The following is a 16,742-nucleotide window of genomic DNA, read 5'->3' on the forward strand; positions in this document are numbered from 1 at the left end:
ATTTACTGTTCTTTGCCTATGTTTTATATGGGAACTCTGTTTTGGAAGAGCTCTGAACGTTATCCTTTTCCTAATAGAACATAGAACACTCTGTTTTGGAAGAGCTCTGAACGTTATCCTTTTCCTAATAGAACATAGAACTAACAGTGGTCCACTGTGCTCATCATTGTTATTATAAGCAAATTGTACCCCTTAAATTACTGATAATATTTTAATCATTACTCTGTTGGCAGTGTTGTGCACAGTACTGGGGAGTGCAGACAATTTTCAAGCTGTTAGCTATTTATAGAACTATTTGACTCCAGCATATGGGCTATGATGCTGGTAACAATGTGTGTAATGCCTTTAGATTTTCCTCTTCATATTTCACATATGAAATCATGTTAAATCATTCACCTGGGAGATTAAGCTTTGATGTGACTGTTATCTAAATTCACATTCTTTTCCTGTGTGTGGGTTGTTTCCCATCATCTGTGCTGAGTGTGCAGAATTGAAAGATAATTCTTGTTGTTTTAGGTTCGCTGGTCCGACCCAAAGTTGTTCGGAGTGTGCATTATTGCCCAGTTACAAAAAAGACCTTGGAAAGAAGATATACTGACCTGACATCTTTCGATGCATTTCCATCAAGTGCTGTTTATCCGACAAAGGTGAGGACAATTTAAAAATGAGAATAGAAATTAGTACATGGCATGCTATCTATATATGTGAGTGTGCAAATTTGTAATTTATAAATGAGTTAGTGACAGTGGGCCTCATGCATAACATGTGACTTATCTTGTATTGGCTAGAAGATTAGTTAAAATGTTGTTAATGCAACTTACTAAGTTAACCCTTGAGTGGGTGTGCTGTTTTTTATATGAGCGGGCACATGGCATGCTTTGTACTTGGCTTAAAAATAGCTGACTTTAGGTTATCAAGGTAAACATGTTTGACCAGAGTCACATTTTAATCTTAGTTTCATCAAACAATATAAAATAAACTTATATTATATGGGCTAACTCATGGTTTTATTAAGCAGTATTAAACTAAACTTTCATTATATCACCCTGTTGCCGCTAACAAATTTTACCCTGCAGTAATGACTCACTCGAAGCATTAAACGGTGCAATTGCATAAGATCCCAGCCTACCACTTATTCGAGTGGTAATTATTTTGTAGACAACTGTCCCATTGTGAAATTGCGCTACTATCTTGGAATCTGGTTCATTTTCTTGCACAAATTCTAATTTTTTTCTCACCGAGCTTACTGTTTATTTTACTGTTGCTCACTTGGACATATGAGAGCATAGTGTATCACAGTGTCAGCAATAATGAAGGAATAGGTGCAGGCTCACAATTGTAAAACAATGGAATGCTACAAGGCAGTATTATTTGTGGTTGGCACACTTTATACATAGCCCCCCCCCCCCCCTTTCCCCAAGAGAGGGTTAAGCAAGTGATTTTATGTGCAAGATTATATATATATCCACCCTATCCACAAGAAAGGTTTGAAGACAGACCCTAACAATTACAGAGGAATATCACCGCTGGATATAACATAGATGATTATTTCTAAAGTCCTTTTGAACAGGCCAGAGCCGCAATTGGACCTGCAAATCAGGGAATGCCAGGGAGGTTTTAGAAAGGGTAGATCATGTTCGGAACAAATACTAAACCTCAAAAACATCATGGCATACCAAAAATGAAGGGCAAATACATACGTAATTTCGTTCATTGATTTCAAAAAAGCATATGATTTGATTGAAAAAGAATCTCTAATATCAGTCCTGGAAGAAATGGGTTTGAATAAGAAAACAACTAATATTATAAAAGTGACCCTTACAAATACATTTTCGAAAGTTAAATTTATGGGGGAATTACCGCAACCCTTTGAAATAAAAATGGGAGTGTGACACGGGGATGGGCTCTGACCGTTGCTGTTCAATTGTGCGCTTGAGAAAGTAGTCAGAGAATGGAACACAAATATTAAGAGTGATTTAAGACTGGGTTGCAAAAAGAAAGAACCTTAAAGTAAATTGCAATGCTTTTGCAGATGATATGGCTCTGTTTGCTGAAACAATGGAAGTAGTACGGGAGCAATTCCTTGAACTAAAGAAACAGGCACATGAAGTAGGTCTTCACATCTCCTTTGAAAAAACTAAGATGTTGACAAACATGAAGCACTCGTGTAAACACCTCAAAGTTCAAGAACAAAAAATTCAAATAGTAAAGGAATTCCAATATCTCTGAGAATGGATTAGTCGGAATGCTGGGGAAAGCAAAGCAATGGAATCCAGAAAAATAAACTTGAATTGACCTTCCAACTATCAAAAAAATACATACAACAAAAAATCGTTCATGGGGGTCCAAAATTACACATTACAAAACAGTGATTATGCCAGAAGCACTGTATCCAGCAGAAACACTAAACACTAATTTCAGAGGCCAAATGGAGAAGCTTGAGCCAAAGGAAAGAAAAATCATAGGACCAAAATTTCAAGACAATAAGATTAGATAAGTCAAAAATGAAACTCTCTACAAGAAAATTGAAAAACTTTCAGACACATAAAAAAAAAAAAAAAAAAAGAATGAATTCCAACAGATTAACCTAAAAAATCTTTGACTTTTTCCGTAACCGCAAAATGAAACCAAACTGGTTTAAAGAAACTGAGAGAGACGTAGTAGAATTAAAGATTTCAGAAAATTCACTTATTGGTCGAACAGCTAAAGTAATTGCTAAAGATGAAAACGTAATATTCCAAGGCAAATCTATACAAAAATCCAAACTCTTCATCTCAGAAGAAGAGAGGAAAAGATGATCAGACAGAATGAAGACATACTGGGCCCTAAGAAAAGAACAATGCACAAAGAAATGATTGATCCAGTGTACCCCAAAGAGGGTGAAACGAAAGAAGAAGAAAACAATAATGTAATTTTAAATGTGAATATTTTAGGCTAGGTTTTGCCATGATCATTGTTGTATTCTTCAGGTTGTAAAGATATTATTTAAAACATGCTACAGGAAATATTTGTACCTATCTACAAAATAAAATACTGACAGCTGTGAAAACACTGCAATGGATAAAATATATGAACTAAAGAAATGAATCTCCATTTTCATTGTATTGTAGTATTTATACGTACTTGTCCAGTCCCGGAACAAAACCTAGCCTCCATAAATAAAATAACAACATATAATAAAAATACAAAATGCTTGTAAGTAGATACATTATTTTTGCATTTCATGGCAAGATCTGCAAACCTGGACAGAACATACATGGCTTTTACAAACTGGCTTTTTGCAAATTGACAAATGTTCCTGGTTTTTCTGTCCCGACTATGATGGCCGAGACTACACAGTTTTCTTTGTTTTCCTAGTGGCTCCACATCAGCAGGTGGAGGTATGGTTTGTTGGCTAAGGTAAAGGACGCTTCTTATCTTGCCTCAAAGAATTGTAGGTAGCCTTGAGTTATACATTCCTATTTTCATGTGGGTTCTGCTACTGAATATGCCAGAGATTTAAAGAAGTTGGCACAGGTACATTTTGTCCCTTTCAGCTTGAATAAAATGCTGCTGTTTAAGGTGGTGGTATCGAGAACACAATTAAAATTACCTCCTGGGCCAACATCTGGTTGTGTTCCTAGTTGAGTAACTGTGGCAAAATTTGCGATACACATGTACACCCTCTTTTTGACATGTTGTAAAATTCAACAATTTCCAGTTTTCCAGATATTGGATTTACCTCTTCTTCATTATGCATGGTAGACAGTAATGATCTTTTTTTTTCCGGTGTTTCATTGAAAGCAACTGTAATCTTGTCAGGCTGAAACAGGAACCTTGAATTGCTCTGCGATATCTCTTTAGCTGAGATGAAGGAAGGTGGATTGTGAAGTAGTCAGATGACGAGTAGTTGTGCTGGCAGTTTTCACAAAAGGTTGTCCACAATTCTCAGAAAGGAGGGTTTTATCCTTTCGTTTTTGTTCTTCATGGGTGGATTTTGAGTCAAATCTCAATCATCGTAACATAAATTTCAGTCTCATCTCTTACAGCATGAAACGAAATATTGGGGGGCCAATCCTCAGACTGTACATGTCATCAGGACTTAGATTTGAATCTTTTAGCACTCATGAGAAGAACAGCTTCATATGTGGATACCATGTGGGTTATTTCTTCGTTGGCGCAAAAGACAAAAATCTCAACCATTGTCAGTTATAAACAGCGAAAATAAGTCCACATCAGTGACAGCAACTGTAGCATCTCCTTTAGCTCCAGGGAGATGGATAATAATGCTCCTAAAAGATACTTTGGCATGCTCTTGGGACAATAGTTTTATCTGTCTAAATAGTTTTTTGGTCTTTCCCCAAACGGAAAGTTCTACAGTCATCAACAGAAGATGATAAAGGCTAAGTTGGTGGAAAATATTCTTGGAGTGAGGTTTCATTTTCACAAAGGACACTGAATTGCTCCTCTTCATTGTTGTCATGAATTTCTACACTATCTTCACTACTACACAGTTCTTCTTGTTGCTGCCTCTGTAGCTCTTGTAGACTATCTTCATCCTTATAAAAGTGCGCCATTTTTCTACAAAAGAAAGAAGTCAATCAGAAGAGCAAACACGCATGGAGTAACAGGTTAAACACTTACAAAAAAGTAAATTTTCCCCAGTGCAGTTCCCAGGTCCTACTACAAAGAGCACTTCCGAGCTTCAATCATTCGAGCAGTACATATATTTAGGAAACCAGTGAATTCCAAAATAGCAGTAAGTTAGTGAACATCGTGCATCCATAAGTGTTTACAGGAGAAATGGTTAGGAATCTATGAAATGGGTGAAAGGATTTGACTGAGCTGACAGATATAACTGGTGGAATGCCATGACGTGTTTGGCAGATGTGTGCTTTTACAGTGTACCTTTACATGGGTGGCACAGCCCAGCATTGGTTAGAGGCCAATGAAGAGAAGCTCAATACTGGGACATATTAGCAGCAAGTACATTTAATGGAAAGAACAATTGAAGAAGAAAACCCAATGTCATGGTGAAGTGACAGTCTTACACACAAAATGTTTTATCTCTTTGCCACTTTGAGAGTCTGAATACGGCAGAAGATAAAATCTCACATTTTATGAGTAACAGAAGACATTTACCAAGCTGTTCTGTTAAAGGATGCCACAGCAGAGGAATTCATCAGATGGTGTGAGTGCATCGAGGAAGTGCAACAGAAGAGTGTCCATGAAAAAAAGGCATGAACAACTCCTGAATATGGTCCGTATTGCAGTTGTAGAAGACTACCGTGATACCCTCCCCCTCTTATGCCATGTAGCACGAGACAAATACAGCAGTTTATGGCAGTCATAAATGTTGGATCAAGTACACAAGATTGCAGCCCCATAAATCAGGAAGCAATAGAGGATGTTGAAGAGAAGGTATATCAGTATTTAGCACCAATCTCTGCCGCCAGATGAAAGCACTGTGAAGAATAGACTTATCCATCTTGAACTCTCCAGCAGCCATCAGATAACAATCTAGCATCTGAAAGTACAGATAGTCACCTCCTCTGCCAAGTATAATGCTCCGCAGAAGAAGACACATTTGCAGGATAGAGGATAACATGCAGCCCTGTTTTCCAATGTGGACACATTGCACACTACTGCAGAGAAAAATGTGTTAAATGACTATTACACTGCTAGACGTCAACTGTCACAACAGTCCTTGTCACACCAGTCAATTGCAGATGATTGTAGTCAATCTGTGCGGTGCAGCCTGTCATGGGGCCGTGGATGAGGTTACTCACCAACATCGTGTAGCCATTGCCCGTTGCCTTGCAGAGCTACTAGCTGCCAAATTGAGGAAAACTAAGTGAGGCAACCATGTATGGAGGTAATGCTGCCATAGGTAATAATCCTGCATGGATGACAGGAACAGAGGTGTGAGGAAATCTCATTTCAGAGGCCAACTCATCCTGCCACTAGTAAACTTCAGAGCTTCTTTTTCTGTAATGTCGAATGCTTATCATCACCAGCTAAAGAAGATAATGTTCTGTGACATGAAAGTGATTGTGCTGAAGGTCAGAATTGGAAAATCTGTCCAGCCGACAGAACGCAGGCCTTCAAATTTATTGTTATAATGGAATGCACTCATAATGCTAGTCTACATCTATATATCTACATATATACTCTGCTGGCCATCAAGCGGTGTGTGACAGCGGGCACAATTCATGCCAAAGTCATATTCCCTCGCTCTGTTCCACTAGCAGATCGCGCGAGGGAAAAACGACTGTCTGAGCACCTCAGTACGAGCTCTAATTTCCCTTATCTTTGAATGGTGATCATTGTGCGATTTGAAAGTTCGTGGTAATAATATATGCTCTTCATCCTCGGTGAAGATCGGATTTTGAAATTTAGTGAGCAGCCCCTTCCGTTTAGTGCTTCGTCTATCTGCAAGTGTGTCCCACTTCAAACTTTCTGAGATTTGTAATGCTCTCACGATGGCTAAACGTACCAGTAATGAATCTTGCTGCTTTTCTTTAGACCTTCTCAATCTCTTGAATCAGACCCAACTGGTAAGGGTCCCATACAGTCTTGAGTGTGAAATCTTACAGGCATTATAAACAGTCATGCACTGTGGAAGAGCTGAGGTCCGGATTGACAGAGCTAATCCAACAAGCACACACATCAAAGATTACTCTGGGTAGTTGTTTGCCATTATCTCACTGTCGTCAGTGAGACGAGTCTGTTGTCAATGTAGATGTTCAGTTAAAAAGTGAAGCTTTTGTCGATTGCATAACACTTAGTCTCCCATAAAAATCTATGTACTTGCAGTGATCATGAGCATTGGAAGTGGTTAAGGAGAACTTTGGATCACTTTCCGTCATGAGCTGCTACTAATTAATTCCTAAAGTTAAATGCACAGGAACAGTCGAAACTGTCAAGAGTGGGCAGCTCAGTGCCATTACTGAACAATTATGTTTTGTTACCATTAAAGGCAACCCAGTGAAGGAAGCTACTACCAAACTGGAAATAGAGTAAGGGCTTGCAGAAGAAAAAAGTCAGTGCATATTAGCCATTCTATACTAATTATCTATGCTTTCAAATCTAGAGTGGAAAAAATACTGTTTAAGTGGCCCACAGTTAAATACCATATCAACTCTGAGAATCATCCATCAATTATCCAGTACAGTAAAAGATGTCACCAACTGAACGGTGCATAGTTTTAGAGGAAGTGGAGAAGATGCTGCAGTATGATACCACGGCCCTTCAGATCCTTAGTTTTATCCAGCGGCCCTTGTGAGAAAGCATGCATGGCATTTCTATGTTGACTACTGACAGTGGAACAAATCATGAAATCATGAAAAAAGTTTATGCATTGATATGTTCAAAGAATTAACAGAAAATTTTCTTTTTATGAATAGAATTCTATTGTTCATCTACATCTGTACTGTCAGTAGTCTCCATTAGGCGGTTACACTTATAAGACCAGCGCTTGTTCTAGTCCCCGAAACACTCCTGGAGCTCAATCTTTGCTATAGCTTCTAGTGTTTTCAGTAATGTGTTTTAACCTTGTCTATGCCTATAAAGTGATGGCCCTTCAAAGTTTTTTTTTTTTTTTTGGGAACAAAAAAGTTACATGGGATCATATTGTCGCAGCAGAAGCTGAGTAGCACCATAGTGTAGTGGGTATGATACGAAACTGTTGCATGGAGGGTCTTGAGTTCAAAACTCACCTGGACTGTACAATTTTAATTTCAATATTCAGTTAGAGTACATTCTAGAGGTATCCATAAATGTCAAGCATCATTGTACTGGAATGTTCTGTAGCTGTATATATACTGTATGTGTTCTGGCCAGAGGCAGTTTGCTCCACGCTCTTGTCTGTGCAAGTGCTGAATAAACCTTCGTTAAGTGAAGTTAGTGTTAGTCATTCATCTAATTACACCATTACGTGACAATATCTACTGCATAAGGAGGCTGAGACATCAGTATAGTATTGTCTTTGGCCAAATATTCACAAACGAGTGACCAAGTGTGAGCAGGTGCATTATCTTGGTACAAAAGCCATGTTTTTTTGTGCCACAAATCATGGCCTTTTCTGGATTGCTTCATGCAAATGGCATTGGAATTGTTAGTAGTACTCCTTAGTGGAGAACTTGTGATCAACTCTGCCATTAAAATCAAAGAACACAAGGAGTATAACCTTCTTTCTTTAGGTCTTGCCAATCCAGAATGCGCCCATTGTGTTAAGACACGTGAGCAACTTGATTTGCTGTTGTTTCTTTTAGCAAGTCAGCAATTTTGGGACAAATTTTTCTACACATTACACGTCCAAACCAGGCAAAAAAATTCATGGTGTGGACCAATTGATCAGCAGCGGCTTCTCTGATTATGGTCAGTTTATCATTCATAATCATTTCTTTCACTTTCCCCATGATTTCACTGTTTGTTTATATCCTGGGTTGTTAAGGGCACTCATCATCTTCAGTGTCTTCACGACCTTCTTCAGAATGCTGATATCGCTTGTAAAATGTTATTTTAGTTGTAGCAGACTTACCAAAAGCAATATTTAGCATTTCTAAGACTTTGCTGCATTTTATTCCATTGTTACACCGTAATTTAATACAAACTCTCTGATCCATATTTGCACAAAATAATCACCAATACTACTAAAAAAATCTTAACTTTTTTGACAGCTGCAGCACACTAAATGCCACACACACACACACACACACACACACACACACACACACAAAATCTTATATGCCTAAAGCTGTACAGATATTTTCTAGAGATATTTTCCAACAAGGATTAACACAAAAAAATCACATGAAAAAGGACTAACACAACATGCAAACTTACAAAACTCCAGTCACTTTTTGACCACATATTGCAACAGGACAAATACATTTTTTTATATTTGAAGATGGTATCTGTTCTTTCGGTCATGTCCAAAAGAACAGATACCATGTGTGGGTCTCACGGGAAGCGTGCAAGAGAAAAGTCCCTGCAGTCACACTATCCTCTGTGTCCTTGGTGGCTCAGAAGGATAGAGCATCTGCCATGTAAGCAGGAGATCCCGGGTTCGAGTCCCGGTCGGAGCACACATTTTCAACTGTCCATGTTGACTTACATCAACGCCTTTATGCAGCTAAGGGTATTCATTTAATTGTAAATACATTTTTATACTCAGCAACTTCTTCTAATGTTTGATTTGTTCGGTTTCTGGTAATCCTAATTACAATCTTATAGTGAAATTAGGTATAATTTGTTGGTTTCTGTTACTCTTAATATCACCACAACTGATTCTGTAATTAATTGCCCTAAACACAGCATTCACCTCATAATGGTTAGATTCATCCACAAGAACATTGAATTGTTTTGGCAACATTGTAAGAGTTTATATGCAATCGTTATTCATTTGTGATGTGTATACTTCTGCAACATATTTTATGGTAAATATTGTTAACCATGAGCATAAAATGTGGTTGCTCTTTTTCTGGTATAGATAAAACTTTTTTGTACAGTGAAATTATGAGTAGTCACTAGTTGGAACCAGTCACTGGACTAAATAAAGTTGCTGCTGCTCTGGCTGAATTTTTATATTATGTTGGTGCTTGAGTTAGCATTTCGTCATTTGGAGATAGGCAGTGGACCGGTGGATGCTAGAAAATGGAGTGCCAGGTGGAGAAATCAGAACATTTCTGACATATTCTTCTGTTTGAGTTCTGTAGAGGGAGCGACTGTAGCTGAGGCAGTGAGAAAGATTTGCACCGTGTATGTGGATAATGTCACTGAACAGACCACGGCAAGAAAGTGGTTCTCTCATTTTGAGGAGGGTCGTTTTGACATGATTCTCCACGTTCAGGAAGATACCAGGGTTTGATGAAGATTGTTAATGAATGTATTAATCCACAATGATCCACGCCAGTGTACTCGAGAACTGGCTGATGTGATGAACTGTGACCATTCGTGCAATGGGGAAGGTTAAAAAATAGGGTGTGTGGGTACCGCATCCAATAAGCCAAAATCACAAAACTCAGCAGGGGCTGTATGTGCGTCTCTGCCTGCTAGTCGTAAATTGGCTTATGAACAACAGGGACCATTCCTATCCTGTATTGTTAATCATCATCATCATTTAAGACTGATTATGCCTTTCAGCGTTCAGTCTGGAGCACAGCCTCCTTATAAAATTCCTCCATGATCCCCTATTCAGTGCTGACATTGATGCCTCTTGTGATGTTAAACCTATTACTTCAAAATCATTCTTACCCGAATCCAGGTACCTTCTCCTCGGTCTGCCCCAACTCCTCCTACCCTCCTGCCATCACAACTAAGTCATCTGCATATGCAAGACTGCATATTTTGTGTTCACATATATTAATATCACCCAGCCAGTCTATTGTTTTCAACATATGATCCATAAATAATATGAACAACAGTGGAGACAGTTTGAAGCTTTGTCTTACCCCTGAAACTACTCTGAACCATGAACTCAATTTACGGTCAACTCTAACTGCTGCCTGACTATCCATGTAAAGACCTTTAATTGCTTGTAAAAGTTTGCCTCCTATTCCATAATCTCGTAGAACAGACAGTAACGTCCTCCTAGGAACCTGGTCATATGCCTTTTCTAGATCTGTAAAGCATAGATACAATTCCCTGTTCCACTCATAACACTTCTCCATTATTTGCCGTAAGCTAAAGATCTGGTCCTGACAACCTCTAAGAGGCCTAAACCCACACTGATTTTCATCCAATTGGTCCTCAACTAATACTCGCACTTTCCTTTCAACAATACCTGAGAAGATTTTACCCACAATGCTGATTAAAGAGATACCTGTGTAGTTGTTACAATCTTTTCTGTTTCCATGTTTAAAGATGGTGTGATTACTGCTTTTGTCCAGTCTGATGGAACCTGTCCCGACTCCCAGGCCATTTCAATTATCCTGTGTAGCCATTTAAGACCTGACATTCCACTGTATTTGATGAGTTCCGAGTTAATTTCATCCACCACAGCTGCTTTATTGCGCTGCAATCTATTGACCATTTTCTCCACTTCCTCAAATGTGATCCTATTTCCATCATCATTCCTATCCCATTCTACTTCGAAATCTGAAACATTACTGATCGTATTTTCACCTACATTGAGCAACTCTTAAAAATATTCCCTTCATCTGCCCAAGGCATCCACAGGATTCACCAGCAGTTTTCCTGACCTGTCCAAAATACTTGTCATTTCCTTCTTACCTCCCTTTCGAAGACTGCTAATTACACTCCAGAATGGTTTTCCAGCAGCTTGACCCATAGTCTCCAACCTGTTTCCAAAGTCTTCCCAAGATTTCTTCTTGGATGCTGCAACTATCTGTTTGGCATTGTTTCTTTCTTCAACAGAACTTTCTCTGTCTACCTGAGTTCTAGTATGTAGCCATTTTTGATACGCCTTCTTTTTCCTTTTACAGGCTGCCTTGACTGTGTCATTCCACCAAGCTGTTTGCTTCATCCTACTTTTACACACTACTGTTCCAAGACATTCTTTAGCCACTTCTAGTACTGTGTCCCTGTACCTTGTCCATTCCTTTTCCAATGACTGTAATTGACTACATTCAGCTAACTGGTACCTTTCTGAGATCGTTGTTATGTACTTGTGCCTGATTTCCTTATCCTGAAGTTTCTCCACTCGTATCCTCGTACATATGGACCTGACCTCCTGCACTTTCGGCCTCACAATCCCAATTTCACTGCAGATTAAATAATGATCAGTGTCATCAAAGAATCTCCTGAATACACGTGTGTCCCTCACAGCCTTCCTGAATTCCTGATGTGTTGTTATACAGTCAATGACAGATCTGGTTCCCCTGCCTTACTAAGTATACCGGTGAATGTTCTTATGTTTAAAAAAGGAGTTTGTGATTACTAAGCCCATACTGGCACAAAAATCCAAGAGTTGTTTCTCGTTCCTGTTGGCCTCTATATCCTCACCAAATTTACCCATAACCTATTCATACCCTTCTGTTCGATTTCCAATCCTGGGTTTAAAATCACCCATGAGCAGAACACTGTCCTCGTCCTTTACTCTAACATCATCATCACTGAGTGCCTCATAAAAACTATCCATCTTATCTTGATCTGTCCCTTCGCAATGCGAATATACTGACACAATCCTAATTTTCTTGCTAGACACTGTCAAATCTATCCACATCAGTCATTGGTTTACATACCTTATTGCAACTACGCTGGGTTCCATTTCTTTCCTGATGTAAAGCCCTACACCACATTGTGCTATTCCTGCTTTGACTCCTGACAGGTAGACCTTGTATTCTCCCACTTCCTCTTCTTTCTCACCCCTTACCCGAATGTCACTAACAGCTAAAACGTCCAGCCCCATCTTATTTGCAGCCTCTGCGAGCTCTACCTTCTTGCCAGAGTAGCCCCCATTGATATTAATAGCTCCCCAACTCATAACCATTTCCAGAATGAGATTTTCACTCTGCAGCGGAGTGTGCCCTGATATGAAACTTCCTGGCAGATTAAAACTGTGTGCCCGACCGAGACTCGAACTCGGGACCTTTGCCTTTCGCGGGCAAGTACTCTACCATCTGAGCTACCGAAGCACGACTCACAGCCGGTACTCACAGCTTTACTTCTGCCAGTACCTCGTCTCCTACCTTCCAAACTTTACAGAAGCTCTCCTGTAAGAAGGTTCGCAGGAGAGCTTCTGTAAAGTTTGGAAGGTAGGAGACGAGGTACTGGCAGAAGTAAAGCTGTGAGTACCGGCCGTGAGTCGTGCTTCGGTAGCTCAGATGGTAGAGTACTTGCCCGCGAAAGGCGAAGGTCCCGAGTTCGAGTCTCGGTCGGGCACACAGTTTTAATCTGCCAGGAAGTTTCATAACCATTTGTTTGCCAAGTCGTATCTTAGGAGTCCCTGGTTTGTCAGTTAGAGGTGGGACTCCGTCACCTCCAGAGGTCCGAGGCATTTTGCTCTGATTGTTGCCAGCATCATATTTAAAGTACCAGGGAAGCAGGTTGCTAGCCTTACTTGCCCCGAGTCCCATTGGGTTTTACCCCTAACGGTTGAGGGACTAACCGATGAATTTGGTAGTCTTTGCCGTATGAGCACAAAGGTGACCACGACTCAGAATATGTCCGAGATGCCCAGCCTTATTCCAAAGTAATTGGTATCCCGACTGTCGGGACCACTTACTTGGCCACTCATACGTTGCCCGTGGTTCATGAACTAGGACATAACTACAGGAACCCACACCATGAACCATGGTTCATGGTGTGGGTTCCTGTATTGTTACTGGTGATGAAAAATGGTGTCCTTATGCTAACATAAGCAAAAGAGAGGAATGGTTGATCCCAAACAAAGCAGCAACTCCCTGTACAAAGACCCACGTACATCCACAAAAGAAAATGTGATGCAGCTGGTGGAACAGCGATGGTGTGTTGTACTACAAATTGCTTTCCCAAGGTGTAACCATCACTGTTAATATTTTGTGCTGACAACGAGACTTACTTGCAGATGCAGTCAAAGCACGCCGACCAGAAAGACTGTGTGGTGCTTCACCACAATATTGCCTGACTGCATTCTGCTAAACTGACAAACAGCATGGTAAAAGAGTTACGATGGAAGCCATTCTGCACGCACCTTATTCACCTGATCTTGCACCCTGGAATTTTAACTTTTTCCGCTCTTTTGAACAACTTTCAAGGAATTTCCTTTCCGGATGAAAATGCACTCCGAATGTGGTGTCACCGCCAGACACCACACTTGCTAGGTGGTAGCTTTTAAATCGGCCGCGGTCCGGTAGTATAAGTCGGACCCGCGTGTCGCCACTGTCAGTGATCGCAGACCGAGCGCCACCACACGGCAGGTCTAGAGAGATGTACTAGCACTTGCCCTAGTTGTACAGACGACTTTGCCAGAAGGGGATCACTGACAAATACGCTCTCATTTGCCGAGACGATAGTTAGCATAGCCTTCAGCAAAGTCAATTGCTACGACCTAGCAAGGCGCCATCACCAAGTTATATTGAGATGATAATACTGTATCAACAAGACCAATGTTCACCAATTGTGATCCTGTTTCAGACCTCACGCCAGCCTGTGTGAGTTTAAGCGCGTGCCTTTCGGCTTCCTCTCAATTGTGTCTAGGCTGTCTTGTCTAGACACAACACCGAACATGACTTGATGACTTCTTCACGTCAAAAGCACACGATTTCTACTGTCGTGGAATTGAAAAGTTACCTCAGTGTTGGCAGACTGTTTCAGATAGTGAAGGAGGATACATTATTATTGATGACTAAAAGTATCTGTTATGTGTATCTGTTGTGTTTATTAAACATACGGAAAATATTACCAATTTATGCACAAACCCAATATTTCAGAAACAAGCTATGGTGACGATGGCATCTAAGATGAAAGTGGAGTACCGTAAACCAATATTTCAATTGTTGAGAATTTTGCTAAGCCATGCGTGTGTCTAGAGTTAATGTCTGCCACCTCCTTCATACTGGAAACAAATTGCAATTGCTTATTACTAAACACAAATCGTGTTAAATGTAAGGGAATGAAAATAGACTATCCTCTTGCAGCAGAGACAGTCAGTCAAATGTCCAAGCAAAAAAAGGTTGAAACAAGCAATATTAAGTCACTGTTTCTATTCTTTTGATGAATTTCTGAAACTAAAAGTGCGATTTTCCCAAAACTTCAGTTTATTACTCTCTATGTATTGCATATCCTGTACTAATCGTGCAGCTGTGATCTTTTTGCATAATTTGCTCCTCAGCTGCTCCCATCACCACCTTGCCCCCTCCCCCCCCTCCCTCCCTTCACCTCTAAACCATGGATGCTTGCATGCCACAACACTACAGATAGCCCTGCAGTAGGTGCAGCCACATCAGAAGTGGAGAGGCTAAACTATCATAGTTCCTAAAGCGGGGCCGCAGCCCTTTCATTGATTCCAGAGGCAACAGTCTGGATGATTGACTGATCTGGCCTTGTGAAATTAACCAACATCGCCTTCATGTGTTGATATTGTGAATGAGTGAAAGCACATAGAAATTTCAGCCATTATATTTCTCAGTAACATGGAGCTCTATAGTGTGGCATAATGATGATGGCTTCCTCTTGAATAAATGTTCCAGAGGTGAAATAATCTCCTGTTGGGATATCCAGGTGTGGAGGTTACAGGAGGGTCTTGGCATCAGAAGCAACAAAAGTGATGTTCTACAAGTCAGTGTGTGGAATGTCTGGCATCAGGGACTGCTGCAATCCCTTAGAAGCCACACACTTTTGCACTTTTTTGCATAGCTCCTGACCAAAAGATAATGAAGAAAAGCGAAACCTTTTAACTGATGTTTGTATTATCATCCTATATCTCAACATTTGTTTAAAGTTTTTTGAAAGCTATAACATATTTACAGAATCATTATATTTTGAAAACTAGAAGATTCAGAGGTAGAGAAAAAGTTTTTAATTGAAATAAATCAGAATTTATAATAAAATAAATGTACAAAACTATTTCATTGAATTTATACAACTCTTTCCATTTGAGCAAAATTTGTTGTGTGATATTGCTTGAAACAGTCAGGTAAGCACAATCCAATTTCATCTTCATTGAAAGCTTCACCTGATTTTTCGAGTATTTGTTTTCCCGGGTTCGCCATAAAATTAAACAAGCTGGTTCGTTTGTGAGAGACAGGCCAAAGTTTCTTGTACAGATTGTAAGAATTGACCAGGCACATCATAAATACATGAAAAAATACCTTTTTCCACCATTTCATTGTTAATCGTTGAAAATAATAGTAGGTTAGTAGCTGATCTCAATGATCAACACCAGTTTTATTTTTATTGTAATCAGGTATGAGATCAGGCTTCAGTTTTTCTACCATTCCAGTCTTGGATTTTGTCTTTGTAACACTACTTGTCATTGCATGTTTGGTAGATAAGGCACACACATCCCTAGTGTCTTTCCAGTGAAGTGAAGTGCTAACACAGGATTTTTCTCTCTTGAATACTATTTCACCTCTTCTTAGCTCATTTTGTTTGAATTCCTGTGGTTGGCCTCTTCTGTTTCTTATTACTGTACCAACAGCAGAGATGCCGCCATCAAACAATTTTTCAAACAATTTTACAGAAGTATAAAACTAGTCCATGTGCAGTGTATGACCCTTACGTAGATAACTGTTGCACAAACGTAGCACCACGGGATCTGCAGTATTGTGTGTACACTTCACAGTTCAAAACATATCCTGTTGCTGAATCACTTAGAATGATAACTTTTATACCATACCTGCTCGGTGTGTTCTTGATATATACTCGAATTCGAATGCTCTCTCTGAATGGACATAAACCTTCATCATCTGTGAGATTCTTGCCAGGATAAAAACTGTTCTTGCTGAATGGACATAAACCTTCATCAGCTGTGAGATCCTTGCCAGGATAAAAACTGTTCTTGCTTTTCAGTTCAAAGTTATCAAAAAAGGTCGGATTTTTTGTATAGGATCATGGTTTGGTTGACCCCTTCGTACGTAATTATCATTGTTATTCACAGGAAGCATAATGTGAATTGACCTAAATCTGTCTCTTTTCATTATTTTTGCAGGTAAAGAGGGATCTAGCATTAGCTCATTGCTCCAATAGTATGTAACATTTTGTTTGTGTAAAAGGCAAGTGTGAATAATTATAGCAAAAAACTGATACATCTCATGTAGTGTTACAACAGACCAATTGGCTCAAAGCAACCTGGAAGTTATTTTGCCTTCACAATTTGG

The 16,742-nt window shown here is 39.6% G+C and overlaps 1 protein-coding gene across 1 annotated transcript in view; it reads left to right on the plus strand.

The window, feature by feature from the left end:
• Nucleotides 1–16,742, plus strand: part of LOC126482134 (zygotic DNA replication licensing factor mcm3) — a 106,489-nt gene that overhangs the window by 16,959 nt on the left and 72,788 nt on the right. Inside the window, exon 4 of the mRNA XM_050106114.1 lies at nucleotides 517–647. Coding sequence (XP_049962071.1) covers nucleotides 517–647 — 131 coding nt within the window. The remainder of the gene's footprint in view (nucleotides 1–516; nucleotides 648–16,742) is intronic.

Source organism: Schistocerca serialis, chromosome 1, assembly GCF_023864345.2.
Source record: "Schistocerca serialis cubense isolate TAMUIC-IGC-003099 chromosome 1, iqSchSeri2.2, whole genome shotgun sequence".
In the NCBI taxonomy this organism is placed as follows: Eukaryota; Metazoa; Arthropoda; class Insecta; order Orthoptera; family Acrididae; genus Schistocerca; species Schistocerca serialis.